This window comes from Marmota flaviventris, chromosome 18 (genome assembly GCF_047511675.1).
Source record: "Marmota flaviventris isolate mMarFla1 chromosome 18, mMarFla1.hap1, whole genome shotgun sequence".
In the NCBI taxonomy this organism is placed as follows: domain Eukaryota; kingdom Metazoa; phylum Chordata; class Mammalia; order Rodentia; family Sciuridae; genus Marmota; species Marmota flaviventris.
Window position 1 is genome coordinate 5,236,903 of NC_092515.1, and position 12,632 is coordinate 5,249,534.

At 47.5% G+C, this 12,632-nt stretch overlaps 1 protein-coding gene across 1 annotated transcript in view; it reads left to right on the forward strand.

Annotated features, from left to right (window-relative positions):
* The window catches only part of LOC139702779 (cell adhesion molecule CEACAM18-like), a 50,705-nt gene that overhangs the window by 7,370 nt on the left and 30,703 nt on the right, over window positions 1–12,632 (forward strand). The window contains exons 3-4 of the mRNA XM_071604939.1: window positions 859–1,140; window positions 2,656–2,964. Coding sequence (XP_071461040.1) covers window positions 859–1,140; window positions 2,656–2,964 — 591 coding nt within the window. The remainder of the gene's footprint in view (window positions 1–858; window positions 1,141–2,655; window positions 2,965–12,632) is intronic.

Sequence of the window (12,632 nt, forward strand, 5' to 3'; positions counted from 1 at the left end):
AGGACTCTGGCCAGCGCTGTTCCCTTGTAGAGGATTAGCTGGGGGAGAAGCCAGTCCAGGCTCTTGCAGGCTGATGACCGAATTTGTTTCTTGTGGCTGCTTAGCAGAGGCCCTGGGGTCCTAGAAGACACTACGATTACCCGCCTTGTGGCTCTGTCCATGGGCATTTCTCATATGGCTTTAGGGTCAGTGGGAATCTCTCTCTAGTTGGCTGAGACGGAATCCTATATAACAAAAAGCAGTGATAGGATGTCACCCCCCACCTATCTACAGATGGGACACAAGCCATCAGCCCCTCCATGCTTCAGGGAGGACATTTTACAGAGCTTAACCCAGGGGCCACCAGACAGTTCCAGGGGCTCCCCAGGGCAGGGGAGGAGACTGTCCACGTGGAAGACAGGGAGCTGTGTTTCCCTCTGACTCAGTGCTGCACAGCCCTGAGCCAGGTGTCTTCTCTCTGTGACCCCAGTGTCCTCCTCCGTGGCATGGGGAGATTCCCACCATGTGTCTGCTGTAGGTTGGAGGGAGCATTTGTAAAGTGAACCAGACCCAGGTACCAGGAGCCCCATGGGGGGTCCAGATGCCATCTCTCACGGCTCCTCGGATGAGGGTTCCTGGTTTGGGGTTCAGAAACCACCAGTCCCCATTGTTATGCCACGAGCTCATCATACTGCAGCAGATGGGCAGCAGGGGCCCAGGCAAGGGCCCACCTGGGCAGCTGGTTGCCCACGCCCTGCTTCTCCGACCCTCTGAGCTCCAAGCTCTTGGCTTCTCTTGCACACACCCCAAGACCACCCTGGGAGAGCAGAGCTGGGGAGGCAGTCCCCACACCTAACCCTCTTCTCCTGCTCCTCCCAGAGTTGGGGCCCCCACCGGTCATCTCGGCCAACGCCAGCTCCGTGGTGGAGAACTTGGATTCCGTGGCGGCTGAATGCCACACCAACGCCTCCCACATCGAGTGGTACCGGAACAGCGTGCCCATCTCGGCCAGTCAGCGCATAGCAATATCTGCAGACGGCAGGACGCTGGTCATCCGCAGGGTCAGCCGCCATGACAGGACTCTTCAGTGCGTCATACAGAGATACGAGAGCTTCCCAGACATTCTTCAGAAAAGTGACACCGTCTCTCTGACTGTGGCCTGTGAGTGCTCTGGGGGGGGGGGGGGGGCGGTGTCGAAAGGCCAGGGGCAAGGCCTTCCTGGGACGTGGCCATGAGGCAGGCAGATCAGGAGAGCCGGCAAGCCTGCTTGGTCCGGGTTCGAATTCCGGCTCCGGATCTTCTGCTCTGGATCCGGAACTGCACCCACCTCACTCAGCACCATGCTGACTCGGTTTTCAAGGGGAACTCGTGTCCCCATTTCTGTGATTAGAAATGGGCCCTGGGAGGTCACTGAGCTCTGGCTTTGTACAGAGGGGGCTGCTTACAAGAAAGCGGTTCTCAGAGGATCAGTTTGAGGTGATTCCGTCGATTAAGTTTCCAAGCCCTGGTGACCCGGAGCCTTCACGCTGGGCCTTCCCCTCGCAGACCTCCTCTAGACCCAGCCTCCTCCTCCAGGCCCCTTTACTCAGTGGAACTGAGGACACTCCTGTGACCACAGGAGCCTGGATTTCCAACCCGTCAGAGGGCGGCTGTGGGCCCGGGGGGAGCCCTGCCCAGCGTTAGAGGCTCTGAAAGGAAAGTCTTCCTCCTGCATTTCACACGTCCTTGTCCTTCATGGGAAACGTCCACTGCCCACCAAGGCAAGGCCACGGCCCCCCACGACCTCACATTCCCCAACAGCTCTTGTCAATCACATCCCGGGACTTGGAAACATGCCACACTTGGATCTTGACTGTCCCCTGGACTGCTGATCCAGAGGTCCTCACAGTCTTCAAACACAGAAATATATAATAATAATAATCACAACAACAAGCACACATCTGTCTGGGCTGTGGCTCAGTGGTAGGGGCTTGCCTGGCACGTGTGAGGACCTGGGTTCCATCCTCAGCACTACACAAAAAATAAATCAATAAAATTAAGATATTGTGTCCACCAACAACCAAAAAAAAAAAAAATTGGAAAAGTCACATGTCCAAATCACATTCACATCTCCACCTGTAACTACTCTGTGGTCCTTCCTATTTCCTAAGGTGCAGGCCATGGGACCATCTGAGGACGCTAAAGTCACTAGACAGGCAATTTCTCACCTCCATGTGGCCCTTCATGGGTCAGAGGTTTGGAACAAGACCAGGGCACACAGGCTGCAGCGACTCGGGGTGATGGCTTCTGAGCCCCAGACTTGCCTGCTGCGGTGTCCTCAAGGTGCTCAGACCCCGAGTCCTCTCCTCTGAGTCGCATTTTCACCTGTGAATGGATCACGACTGGCACTGACCACATGAGTTGAGGGAACTCAACAGGCGTGTGGAGGTGCACGGAGACCAGCACACTCCCTGGCCTGCCGCACACCAACCTGCGCTGTCACTGGAGGCCATCTCCCTGGGACTGAGGGGCCCCTAGGGCTGATGATGGCAGACGCTGTCACTACTCCTAAAGTCGCTGACACGGCTCCCCTGCTTGGTGGCAGGGGGTCCTGACCAGCTTGGGGCACACAGTGGGGCCCCTCATGGCTGGAGAGGGCAGAAGCGCAGCTGCAGGTCTCCTGCCCTGTCTCTGCAGATGGGCCTGACTACGTGAGCCTGTCCACCAACCTCGAGGGCTTCGACGGCGCCCTGACTGCTGGCATCGGCTCCCAGGTGCAGCTGGAGTGCTCTTGTGATTCCGACCCAAGTCCCAAGTACCACTGGCTCCACAACGGCTCCCTGCTGAGCTCGGATGCAAACTTGAACTTCTCCCTCGTGGCCTGGGAGCAGATGGGCAATTACCGATGCATCGGAGAGAACCTGGTGACCCAGCTGGCCTTCTACGGGGACGTCAGGATCCAGCCTCCCCGTGAGTGCCACAGCCCCTCCCAGGTCACCTCTCCAGGTCTCCCCTCCCTGCTGTGCCTAGACAGTGCCACCCCATGCTCAGGGCTTCTGGTGGTGTCCTCCCTGTCCTAAGCATCCAGGTCCCAGCTGCCTCCTCTGAATGCTCCAGACCCCTCACATAGGGGCCAGGGAGAATCCTAGGGGACAGTGGGAGCTGTCATTTACTGAGTACGTGTCCCGTGCTGGCCACCAACCTACCTGTGTGCCTGTCACGGAATCGTGGACTTGAGTCTAAGACAGGGAAGGCGGCTTTTCCCCATCCACACATCCAGCTTTCTGTGTCGAGGGGAGAGGCCGACAGGCCCAGAGAGCCCAGGACAGGCCAGAAAGCAGGAGGAGTCTGGGGTCTCAGACCCAGGTCACCTCATGGCCCTGCCCTGGCCACCACACGAAGAAGGAAAAGGCAACTCAAGTTCCCAGACTCAGGTCCCCATGTGCAGTGTCAGGACAGTCCCCACACAGCGTGAGACTGCAAGGAAGGGCCCAGGGGGCTGCCAGCTGGTCACCCCAGAGCCAGCTGTGAGCAGGGGCAGGATGTGGGCTGGACACTCGGTCACACCCCACAGTGGGCCAGGCACCATGTGCTGTGCCCAGAGGAAGCGCTGATAAGTCTTTGAAGCACAGAGGGGGGTGGGCCCAGGGAGGAGGGGTGAATGAGGACTGAGTGGGGTCCTGACCTGGGTGTTCTCTCCCCAGGACCCTCGCCTGCTCCTCCGCCTCCTCCTGGCTTCTCCATCTCGGGCCCCTTGGTGTGTTCCTCGTTTTGGTGACGTCCCTGGGCTGCGGCTACCTCTATGGGATCCTGGTCTATGGCCTAGTCAAACTCTACCTCCGCAGGTGCCCATCACTCTGGGAGGGGGGACCTGGCTGGGGCTGGGACTCAAGGCCAGCTCTGGCTGCAGAAGGGAAGGAAGGGCTAGAGGGGACACAGGCCAGGACCTGGAGCAGGTGGACAGAAACCAGGACCAGAGGGGTGGGAGACAGTGGAGGTGAGCGCTGGCCACGACTCCAGGTAGCTGCAGGGATCCCTTCTCCTCAGCCCAGTTTCTCTGTGTTTAAACTGTGGGTCTCGGTCTCTGCCTCGAGGGCAGGACTGACAGTGGGAGGGTCACATCAGGCATCCAGCACGTGACAGGGACCCAGTTGTTGAGAGCCACAGCCAAAGGGGCCCCAGCAAACTTTCAGACTGCCAGCTGATGATTGGCTCACAGCGGCCCCAGCAACTTCTAGCTGATTGGCTCCTCTGCGGTGATGCTCATTGGGCTGTTTCCCCGCCCTTTCAGACTACGGAGCTGCTCATTGAGGGACTTTTTTGGCTCCACCCACGCAACCCAGCCAATCTCCCTCAAGAGCAGGAGGAGTAGGGGAGGTTGAGAGGCTTGTGGGAAGCCGGTGGTAGCAGTTGGGCTCTGAAGGTTTTCCTGAAGAGCTGTGTGGTTTGGTGTGTGTGGTCATAAAAATAAAGTTCGTTTCTTTTGACAAGTGGCTCCTGAATTGTGCCCAGCCAGACTGCGGCATTTGGTGGGTGCATGGGGAACGACTGAGGGTAAGTGATAAGGTAAACTGCTCGCCCCTGAGGGCAAGGTGAGAGGATGGGTAGCCATTTTAAGATTCTTCTTTTGTTTTGCTTCTCTTTTGTTTTAAGTTACCTGTCCCTGGAGATGAGTGAAACGGAAGAAAAACCGCTCACATCTGAGGAAAAACTATTTGTGTCTGAGGAACAGATAGGGAGAAAGGACAGATGGACATTTCAGGAGGATAGAAAGGCTATAATGACTTTTTGTTGTTCCATTTTTATTTCATTCTGTCTCAGTTTTGTTTGGCGTCATCTTGTTGGGTTGTATTATAGTAGAAATACGGGATCAGAAATTAGTAAAAAACAAACTGAAAGAGTGTTAAGTAAATTGTTAGAGGAAGGAGGCATCTCAGTAAAATCAAGAGCAGTCAGGACATACGTTGATACAATACAAAAATGTAGCCCATGGCTTTTTAAGGAGGAGTTGTTGAATATATCACAATGGAACCATCATGGTGAAGATTTAAAAAGAATAGAAAAGAAAGGCCCAGGGACTCTGCCAGTTGGCACATTGCCATTGTGGACTTTCGTATCTTGTTTGCTTAGTCCAAAGCCTTCAGTTCAGACAATGGTAGAGGAAGGAGAAGACATATTGATTCAAGTAAAAGAGAAGGTCTCTCAAATTAGTCAGAGGAAAAAATTCAAGTAAAAGAGAAGGTCTCTCAAGTTAGTCAGACAGAGGAAGAAAGCTTAGAGCAGAAAAAGCCATCAGGGGAAAAGTTACAACAGGAGACTGCTACTAACACCTTTCTATCACCAGAGGGCGTAAGTGTCCAACCAACAGTGCCACCTCTACAGGAGACTGCTACTAACACCTTTCTATTACCAGAGGGTGTAAGTGTCCAACCAACAGCGCCACCTCCATATGCTGGGAGGCCCCCAACCCCCGCAGTTGATAGTTGGGATCCTGAGACAGGACCTCAAATATTAACATGCCCTGTATTTGAGGCAGGAGGGCAGCGAATTCACCATGCTTTAAATTTCAAAAAAGTGAAGCAGCTAAAAGAGGCTGTAACAACCTATGGTCCTCAAGCACCCTTCATTGTAAGCATGGTCGAATCCATTACCAACTTGAACACGACGCCAGCAGATTGGGCTAATATGTGTAAAGCTGTGCTAAATGGAGGACAATACCTGTTATGGAAGGTTGCCAATGAGGAATTTTGCAAGGAGACGGCTAGGCAAAATGCAGCAGCTGGTTATCCTCAGAGAAATCTAGATATGTTGTTAGGAAAGGGACCTTATGAGGATCAGCAGCAACAAATTGCATATGATCCTGGCGTATACGCACAAATTGCTGCAGATGCAATTAAGGCATGGAAGACTTTACAAGGACATGGAGGTTTACAAGGTCAATTATCTAAGGTAATACAAGGAGCTAATGAATCTTACGCTGAATTTGTAGATAGGCTTATTCAAACAGCTACCAGAGTTTTTGGGAATACAGAACAAGCAATGCCATTACTAAAACACCTGGCTTATGAGCAAGCGAATCGTTGGTGCAGAGAAGTCATTAGACCATGGAAACATGAAGATTTAAACACATATATTAAATTATGTAGAGACATTAATGAACAAGGGCAATTCGTGGCAGCTGCAGTAAAACAGGCTTCAGATGCCAGAGACATTAATGAACAAGGGAAAATTGTGGCAGCTGCAGTAAAACAGGTTTAGATCCCAGGCCAAGAACATGGTACAATTGTGAACAAACAGGATGTTTTAAAAGGAATTGCCCCATAGGAGGAGGGTTTAACAAAACTAGGTATCAAAGGAGTAGAATACTGGGTATTTGGCCACAATGCCGTAGAGGGAGACATTGGGCTAATGAATGCCATTCTCAAACCACCATAGAGGGTACTCCATTATCAAAAAACGATCAAGGACCAGGTGTTTATCCACGATATCGTGGAGAAAGGCATCGGGCTCCATTGCCAAAAAATGGAAAGGGGGGCCCAATGCTCCGGGGCCCCAAACCACAAATATACGGAGCACTGGAGGAACCCAGCAACCCCATCAGGGTAGTGCCCAGGACACATTGTCCATCAGATCCCTCATCAGACAAACCAGAGGGAGCGCAGGATTGGACATCTGCACCTCCGCCAGAGCAGTACTAACTCCAGAGATGGGAGTTCAAATCATTCCCACAGGGGTAAAAGGACTTCTTCCTAAAGGAACAGTAGGCTTATTATTGGGACACAGCTCTTCTACTCTAAAAGGACTTATGATAAGTCCTGAGGTAATTGATCCCGATTATGAAGGTGAAATAAAAATTATAGCCAGTTCTCCAAAGGGTATATCAGTAATTTCACCAGGAGATAGAATAGCACAGTTACTAATAATACCCAGCCTACATGATAAATTTTCCAGTCGTACTGTAGAAAGAGGTTCCAAGGGATTAGGCTTCACAGGTGTAGATTGGGCTATGGTTTCTTTAAATTCAGATTCTTCCCCATGCTAAAACTAAATATTCAAGGACATGAATTTAATGGGCTACTGGATACAGGTGCAGACCTTAGCATCATCTCTCATCAAGAATGGCCAAATCATTGGCCATCACAACAAGCCACTCAAACGCTTCAAGGCCTAGGAGTGGCGACTAATCCCCATAGAAGTGCAATGGTATTAGATTGGAAGGATCCTGAAGGATGTGAAGGAACTATACAGCCATATGTATTGAATCATCTTCCCGTAAATTTATGGGGACGAGATGTCCTAGATCAATTAGGTTTGACGTTAACAAATAACATCAATCAAAATGCACCCACTATTATGGCTAGACAAGGTTTTAGGAAAGGAAAAAGATTAGAAAAACGAGAACAAGGTATAGCAGCACCAATACAAATAGACCAAGGAATGGACAGACATGGGTTGGATTTTCAGAAAGGGCCACTGGGACAATAAAAATTACTTGGAAATCAGAAAGACCAGTATGGGTTCCTCAGTAGCCCCTGACTAAAGAAAAGATACAAGCAGCCCATAACCTGGTCAAACAACAATTAGCGGAAGGACATATACAACCTTCTGTATCTCCCCATAATACTCCCATTTTTGTCATCAAAAAGAAATCTGGTAAATGGAGATTATTGCAAGATTTAAGAGCCATTAATAATGAGATGGTTATTATGGGATCTGCTCAATCGGGGATTCCACAATTGTCTGCTTTGCCAAAAACCTGGTATGTTTTAGTTATAGATATTAAAGATTGTTTTTTTTTTCAATTCCAATTCATCCTGAGGATAGTCCACGTTTTGCATTTACTATCCCTGCACTAAATCATGAAGGTCCTGATCAGAGATATGAATGGAAAGTACTCCCTCAAGGGATGGCTAACAGCCCAACTATATGTTAAATTTATGTTAACAAAGTAATCCAGCCACTTAGAAATCAAAATCCTGAACTACAAATATTTCACTATATGGATGATGTATTATTAGCACACAAAGATAAAAACACATTGCTAGAATGTTATGCCACACTTACAAACATTAAAAAATTATAATCTAGAGATAGCAATAGATAAAGTACAATTAAATTTTCCAATTAATTATTTAGGAGTTCTATTATCCTCAACCATGGTCCATCCACCAAAAATTCAAATACGAGTAGATCAACTCAAATCACTTAACGACTTTCAAAAGTTATTGGGAGACATAAATTGGATAAGGCCTTATCTAGGCATACCAACAGGAGAGTTGGGACCTTTATTTGATATCCTAAAAGGTCCATCAGATCCAAATTCACCCCGCATGTTAATGCCTGAAGCAAGAAAGGCATTAAAAATCATTGAAACATATATGGAAAATATGCATTTGGATAGAATTGATATAAGTTTGCCTTTATTATTTATTGAACTACCAACAAAAAATATTCCTACAGGAGTATTTTGGGAAGAAGGTCCATTATTATGGATACATTTATCTTATTCTCCTAACACTATTCTTACTAGGTATCCTGAGGCTGTAGGACAATTAATACTCAAAGGAATAAAAGCAGCAAAGGGGGTGTTTGGAATTTCTCCCAATAAAATTATTACTCCATATACTATGAGTCAAATTGATGAGTTAGCTAATGAGTTAAATACTGGGCAATAATCATGTGCAAATCTAATGTTTCATTTGATAACCACTTACCATCTAATCCTTTATTGTCTTTTTGGTCATTGCATCCTGTAATTTTTCCAAAAAATGACAAGAAAAACACCTATCATGAATGCTCCAAATATATTCACTGATGGGTCAAATAATGGTACAGCAGCAATAGTTACACCTGATCAAACTTTTACATTTTTAGTACCCAAACAATCAGCTCAAAAGGTAGAGCTTAATGCAGTTTTACAAGCTTTTGTGATGTTTAAAGATTCTGTATTTAATTTATTTTCCAATAGTCAGTATATAGTTAATGCTATAGTATCCCTTGAAGATGCTGGTAGGATTTCCCCTTCCTCTACTGTTTTCTCTTTGCTTTCCACTATACAAAGTCTAATCTGGGACAGAAAAAAATCCGTTCTTTATAGGACATATCAGGGCACATACAGGATTGCCTGGAGCCCTTAGTTTGGGCAATGATTTAGCAGATAAAACTACACATGACATACATATTTTCTCTACACTAGAAGAAGCTACAAATTTTCATAAAAAGTTCCATGTCAATGCTAATACTTTACAAAAGCATTTTAAAATAACTAAGGAACAAGCTAGACAAATAATAAAACAATGTCAAAATTGTGTGACCTTTTTACCACAAGTTAATCTTGGAGTCAATCCTAGAGGATTGATACTTAACCATATTTGGCAGATGGACGTCACACACTTGCCAGAATTTGGAAAATTAAAATATTTGCATGTTACAGTTGATACTTCTTCTGGATTTTTGATGGGCTCCCTTCATGTCGGAGAAAAAACTAAAGATGTTATACCTCATTGCTTACAAAATTTTGCCACTGTGGTTGTTCCAAAACAGTTAAAAACAGATAATGCCCCTGGTTATACTTCTACCTCTTTTAAACAATTTTGCTCAACATTGGCATTACTCATATAACAGGAATCCCATGCAATCCACAGGGACAAGACATAGTTGAAAGAGCTCATCAAACTATTAAAATGTACTTATTAAAGCAAAAAGAAGGAATTGGGAAGGGGTATATATTCCCCAAAGATAAACTTAAAATAACCCTTTTTACTCTAAACTTTTTAAATTTGGATTCATCAGGGCTTAGTGCTGCGGAAAGGCATATGTGTCCAAAAAATGTAAATAAGCCCAAGGTACTTTGGAAGGATATTCTAACAGGACAATGGAAAGGTCCTGACCCAGTAATTGTCTGGAGTCGGGGGTCTGTTTGTGTGTTTCCACAGGGAGAACAGCAGCCGATTTGGATCCAGAAAGATTAACTAAAGCGATTTCTACAGACCAAAAAGAAGATGATTTGGCTCAAATCCATAACAGCTGATATCCAGAACTCCAGTTTGGCTACCCTTACATCTGCAACAGAACCAGGATGCTTTTTTCAATATCTATTTTATTATTGCCCTTTCCCACATCATGAAGTTCTATTTTGTTTTTTGAGCTCATACAGACCTAGGTTAATGTTTTGCTGATCAGTTCTATTTTTGACTATAGAGTTTTTAAACATTACAATGGAGATTTCACCTGTAAAAAGTTATAAGGCCTTTACTATTATGTTATGTGTTGTGTGCACACTTGTGTTTTATGTTGTATGTTTGTATGTACGTATTTCCATATATCATATATGATGAGCGCTCATGAAAAAATGGATCCAATTTTTTTTTTATTCTCGTGATTTAAATGGTTTAATTTAAATTGGGTAAACAACTGTTGAGGATTGTTTTAATATGTGAACAAAAAAGGAGGTTAACAGATCTGTTTGTTTACTTTCACCTTTCCTTTTCATTATATTTAATAATTCTCTTCAAGATAATGTAAATTGTTAAGAAAATTGTTTTATTTTAGTGCCTTCTGGAATGTTACATAATTTTTCCTTTAGCCATTATTGCCAGAATTCCTATCTTCATCCCAGTGCCGGTGAAGACAATGTAAATGTTAAGAAAATTGTTTTCTTTTAGTGCCTTCTGGAATGTTATATAATTTTTTCTTTAGCCATTATTGCCAGAATTCCTATCTTCATCCCAGTGCCGGTGAAGACAAAGATAAAACCAGTCTACAGCTTCTGCAATAGCCATCACTGAACTGCTTGCAGAACTTGCCTGGACTATGTATCACTTGTATGCATTGTGAACTCACCTGTATGCATTGTGAACTATCTGTTGGTGCAGCGACTTGTGGTAGTGTTGGAGTATTTTTGCTGATGATGTCATCAGTGGTACAATTTTTCCAAAAGGAGCCGTCAATTGGCTTGGTATATCTTCCTCCCTTCTGCTTGTCATGGTCGTTCAGCTAAAATTTGGGGGCCAACAGAGGTGAGGCAAAGAACCTCACCCCCCGCTGGTACAAAGACCTATCCACAGGTGTGGCTGTATACTGGACCAGTAGTCAGTGACGGGTAAGATCCAATTGCAATGGTACCAACCTAAGACAGGAGGCTGACGCCTTGAGGTCAGCTCATCCAATAATGGGTAAGGACCATATGTACTATTGGACAACCTAAGGCAGGCACGGTCCCTAAGCCACATGCTTGTTGTTTAAACAGAAAGGGGGAGATGAGAGCCACAGCCGAAGGGGCAACAGCAAACTAACAGCTGCCAGCTGATGATTGGCTCACAGCGGCCCCAGCAACTTCTAGCTGCCAACTGATTGGCTCCTCTGCAGAGATGCTCATTGGGCTGTTTCCCCGCCCTTTCAGACTATGGAGCTGCTCATTGGGGGACTTGTTTGGCTCCGCCCACATGAACCAGCCAATCGGCCTCAAGAGCAGGAGGAGTGGGGGAGGTTGAGAGGTTTGTGGGAAGCCCGTGGTGGCAGTTGGGCTCTGAAGGTTTTTCCTGAGGAGCTGTTTTGTTTGGCGTGTGTGGTTCTAAAAATAAAGTTCGTTTCTTTTGACAAGTGGCTCCTGAATTGTGCCCAGCCAGACTGCGGCACCCAGTAGTCACATGTTGCCAAGCAAGTGGGGACACAGGGGCCAGAGGTCGACAGGCAGGGAGAGATTGGACGGTGTGGTCAAGACCCCGCCCTGCACTAGCTGGACAGGGGGCCCTGAGCAGGCCACTTCTCCCGGAACATCCCCAGCCCCTCCTGGAGGACACTGAGAGTCCCACCTGCCCTGCGGGATGATGTGGGCATTGGACATGCGCTGGAGGACAGGGATCCCAGTGTCCTGGGCAGAAAGTGGACCAGTTTCTCACCTTGGCACCGCCGTCATTTAGGGACAGAAAATTCTTCAAGGTGGGGGTAAAGTTGTCCTGTGTATTGTAGGTCCCTGGCCCTCCCCACTCGAGGCCAGTAATAAAAACCACCACCACCCACAGATGAGACCACTAAAATCTCCCCAGGCACCATGAAGTCCATGTGGAGGGCAAGATTCCCCTGGTTGAGAACCACTGGAGTGGATGTTAATAAATAGCAGTGATACTGGTCATGTGGGCAATGATGGTGATGGCCAGGCTGGTTACAATGGTGGTGACCATAGTGACACTGCCAAACATGGTGATTCAGTGGTGTAACAGGGAGACGGTCCCTGTGATGGTGGTAATAATGCTGACAATGGTGACTGTCAGCCTTCTGTTCCTGCAACAAAACACCTGAGAGAGGCAACTTGTACAGATGAAGATTGATGTTGGGCCACAGTGTTGGGAAGTCAGTCCTGGTTAGTTGTCCCCTTGTCCTGGAGCCTGTGGGGAGGCAGCACATCATAGCAGGAATGTGTGTCCGTCAGCAGAGCCGCCCTGTGGAAGAGCACAGCCCCAACCCTGAGAGAAGGACCCGCCCAGGATCCAGCAGGCCCACTGTGGGGGTCAATGGCCACAGCAAGAAATGAGCTTGTCAGAGAGACGCCTGCAGCCCACGTCCATTGCTGCACTGTCCACAAGAGCCAAGGCAGGGAGCCAGGCTACGTCTCCACTAGGGCTGTCGTATGTGAAGAAGTGATGCACACACACACACACACACGGGAACACACA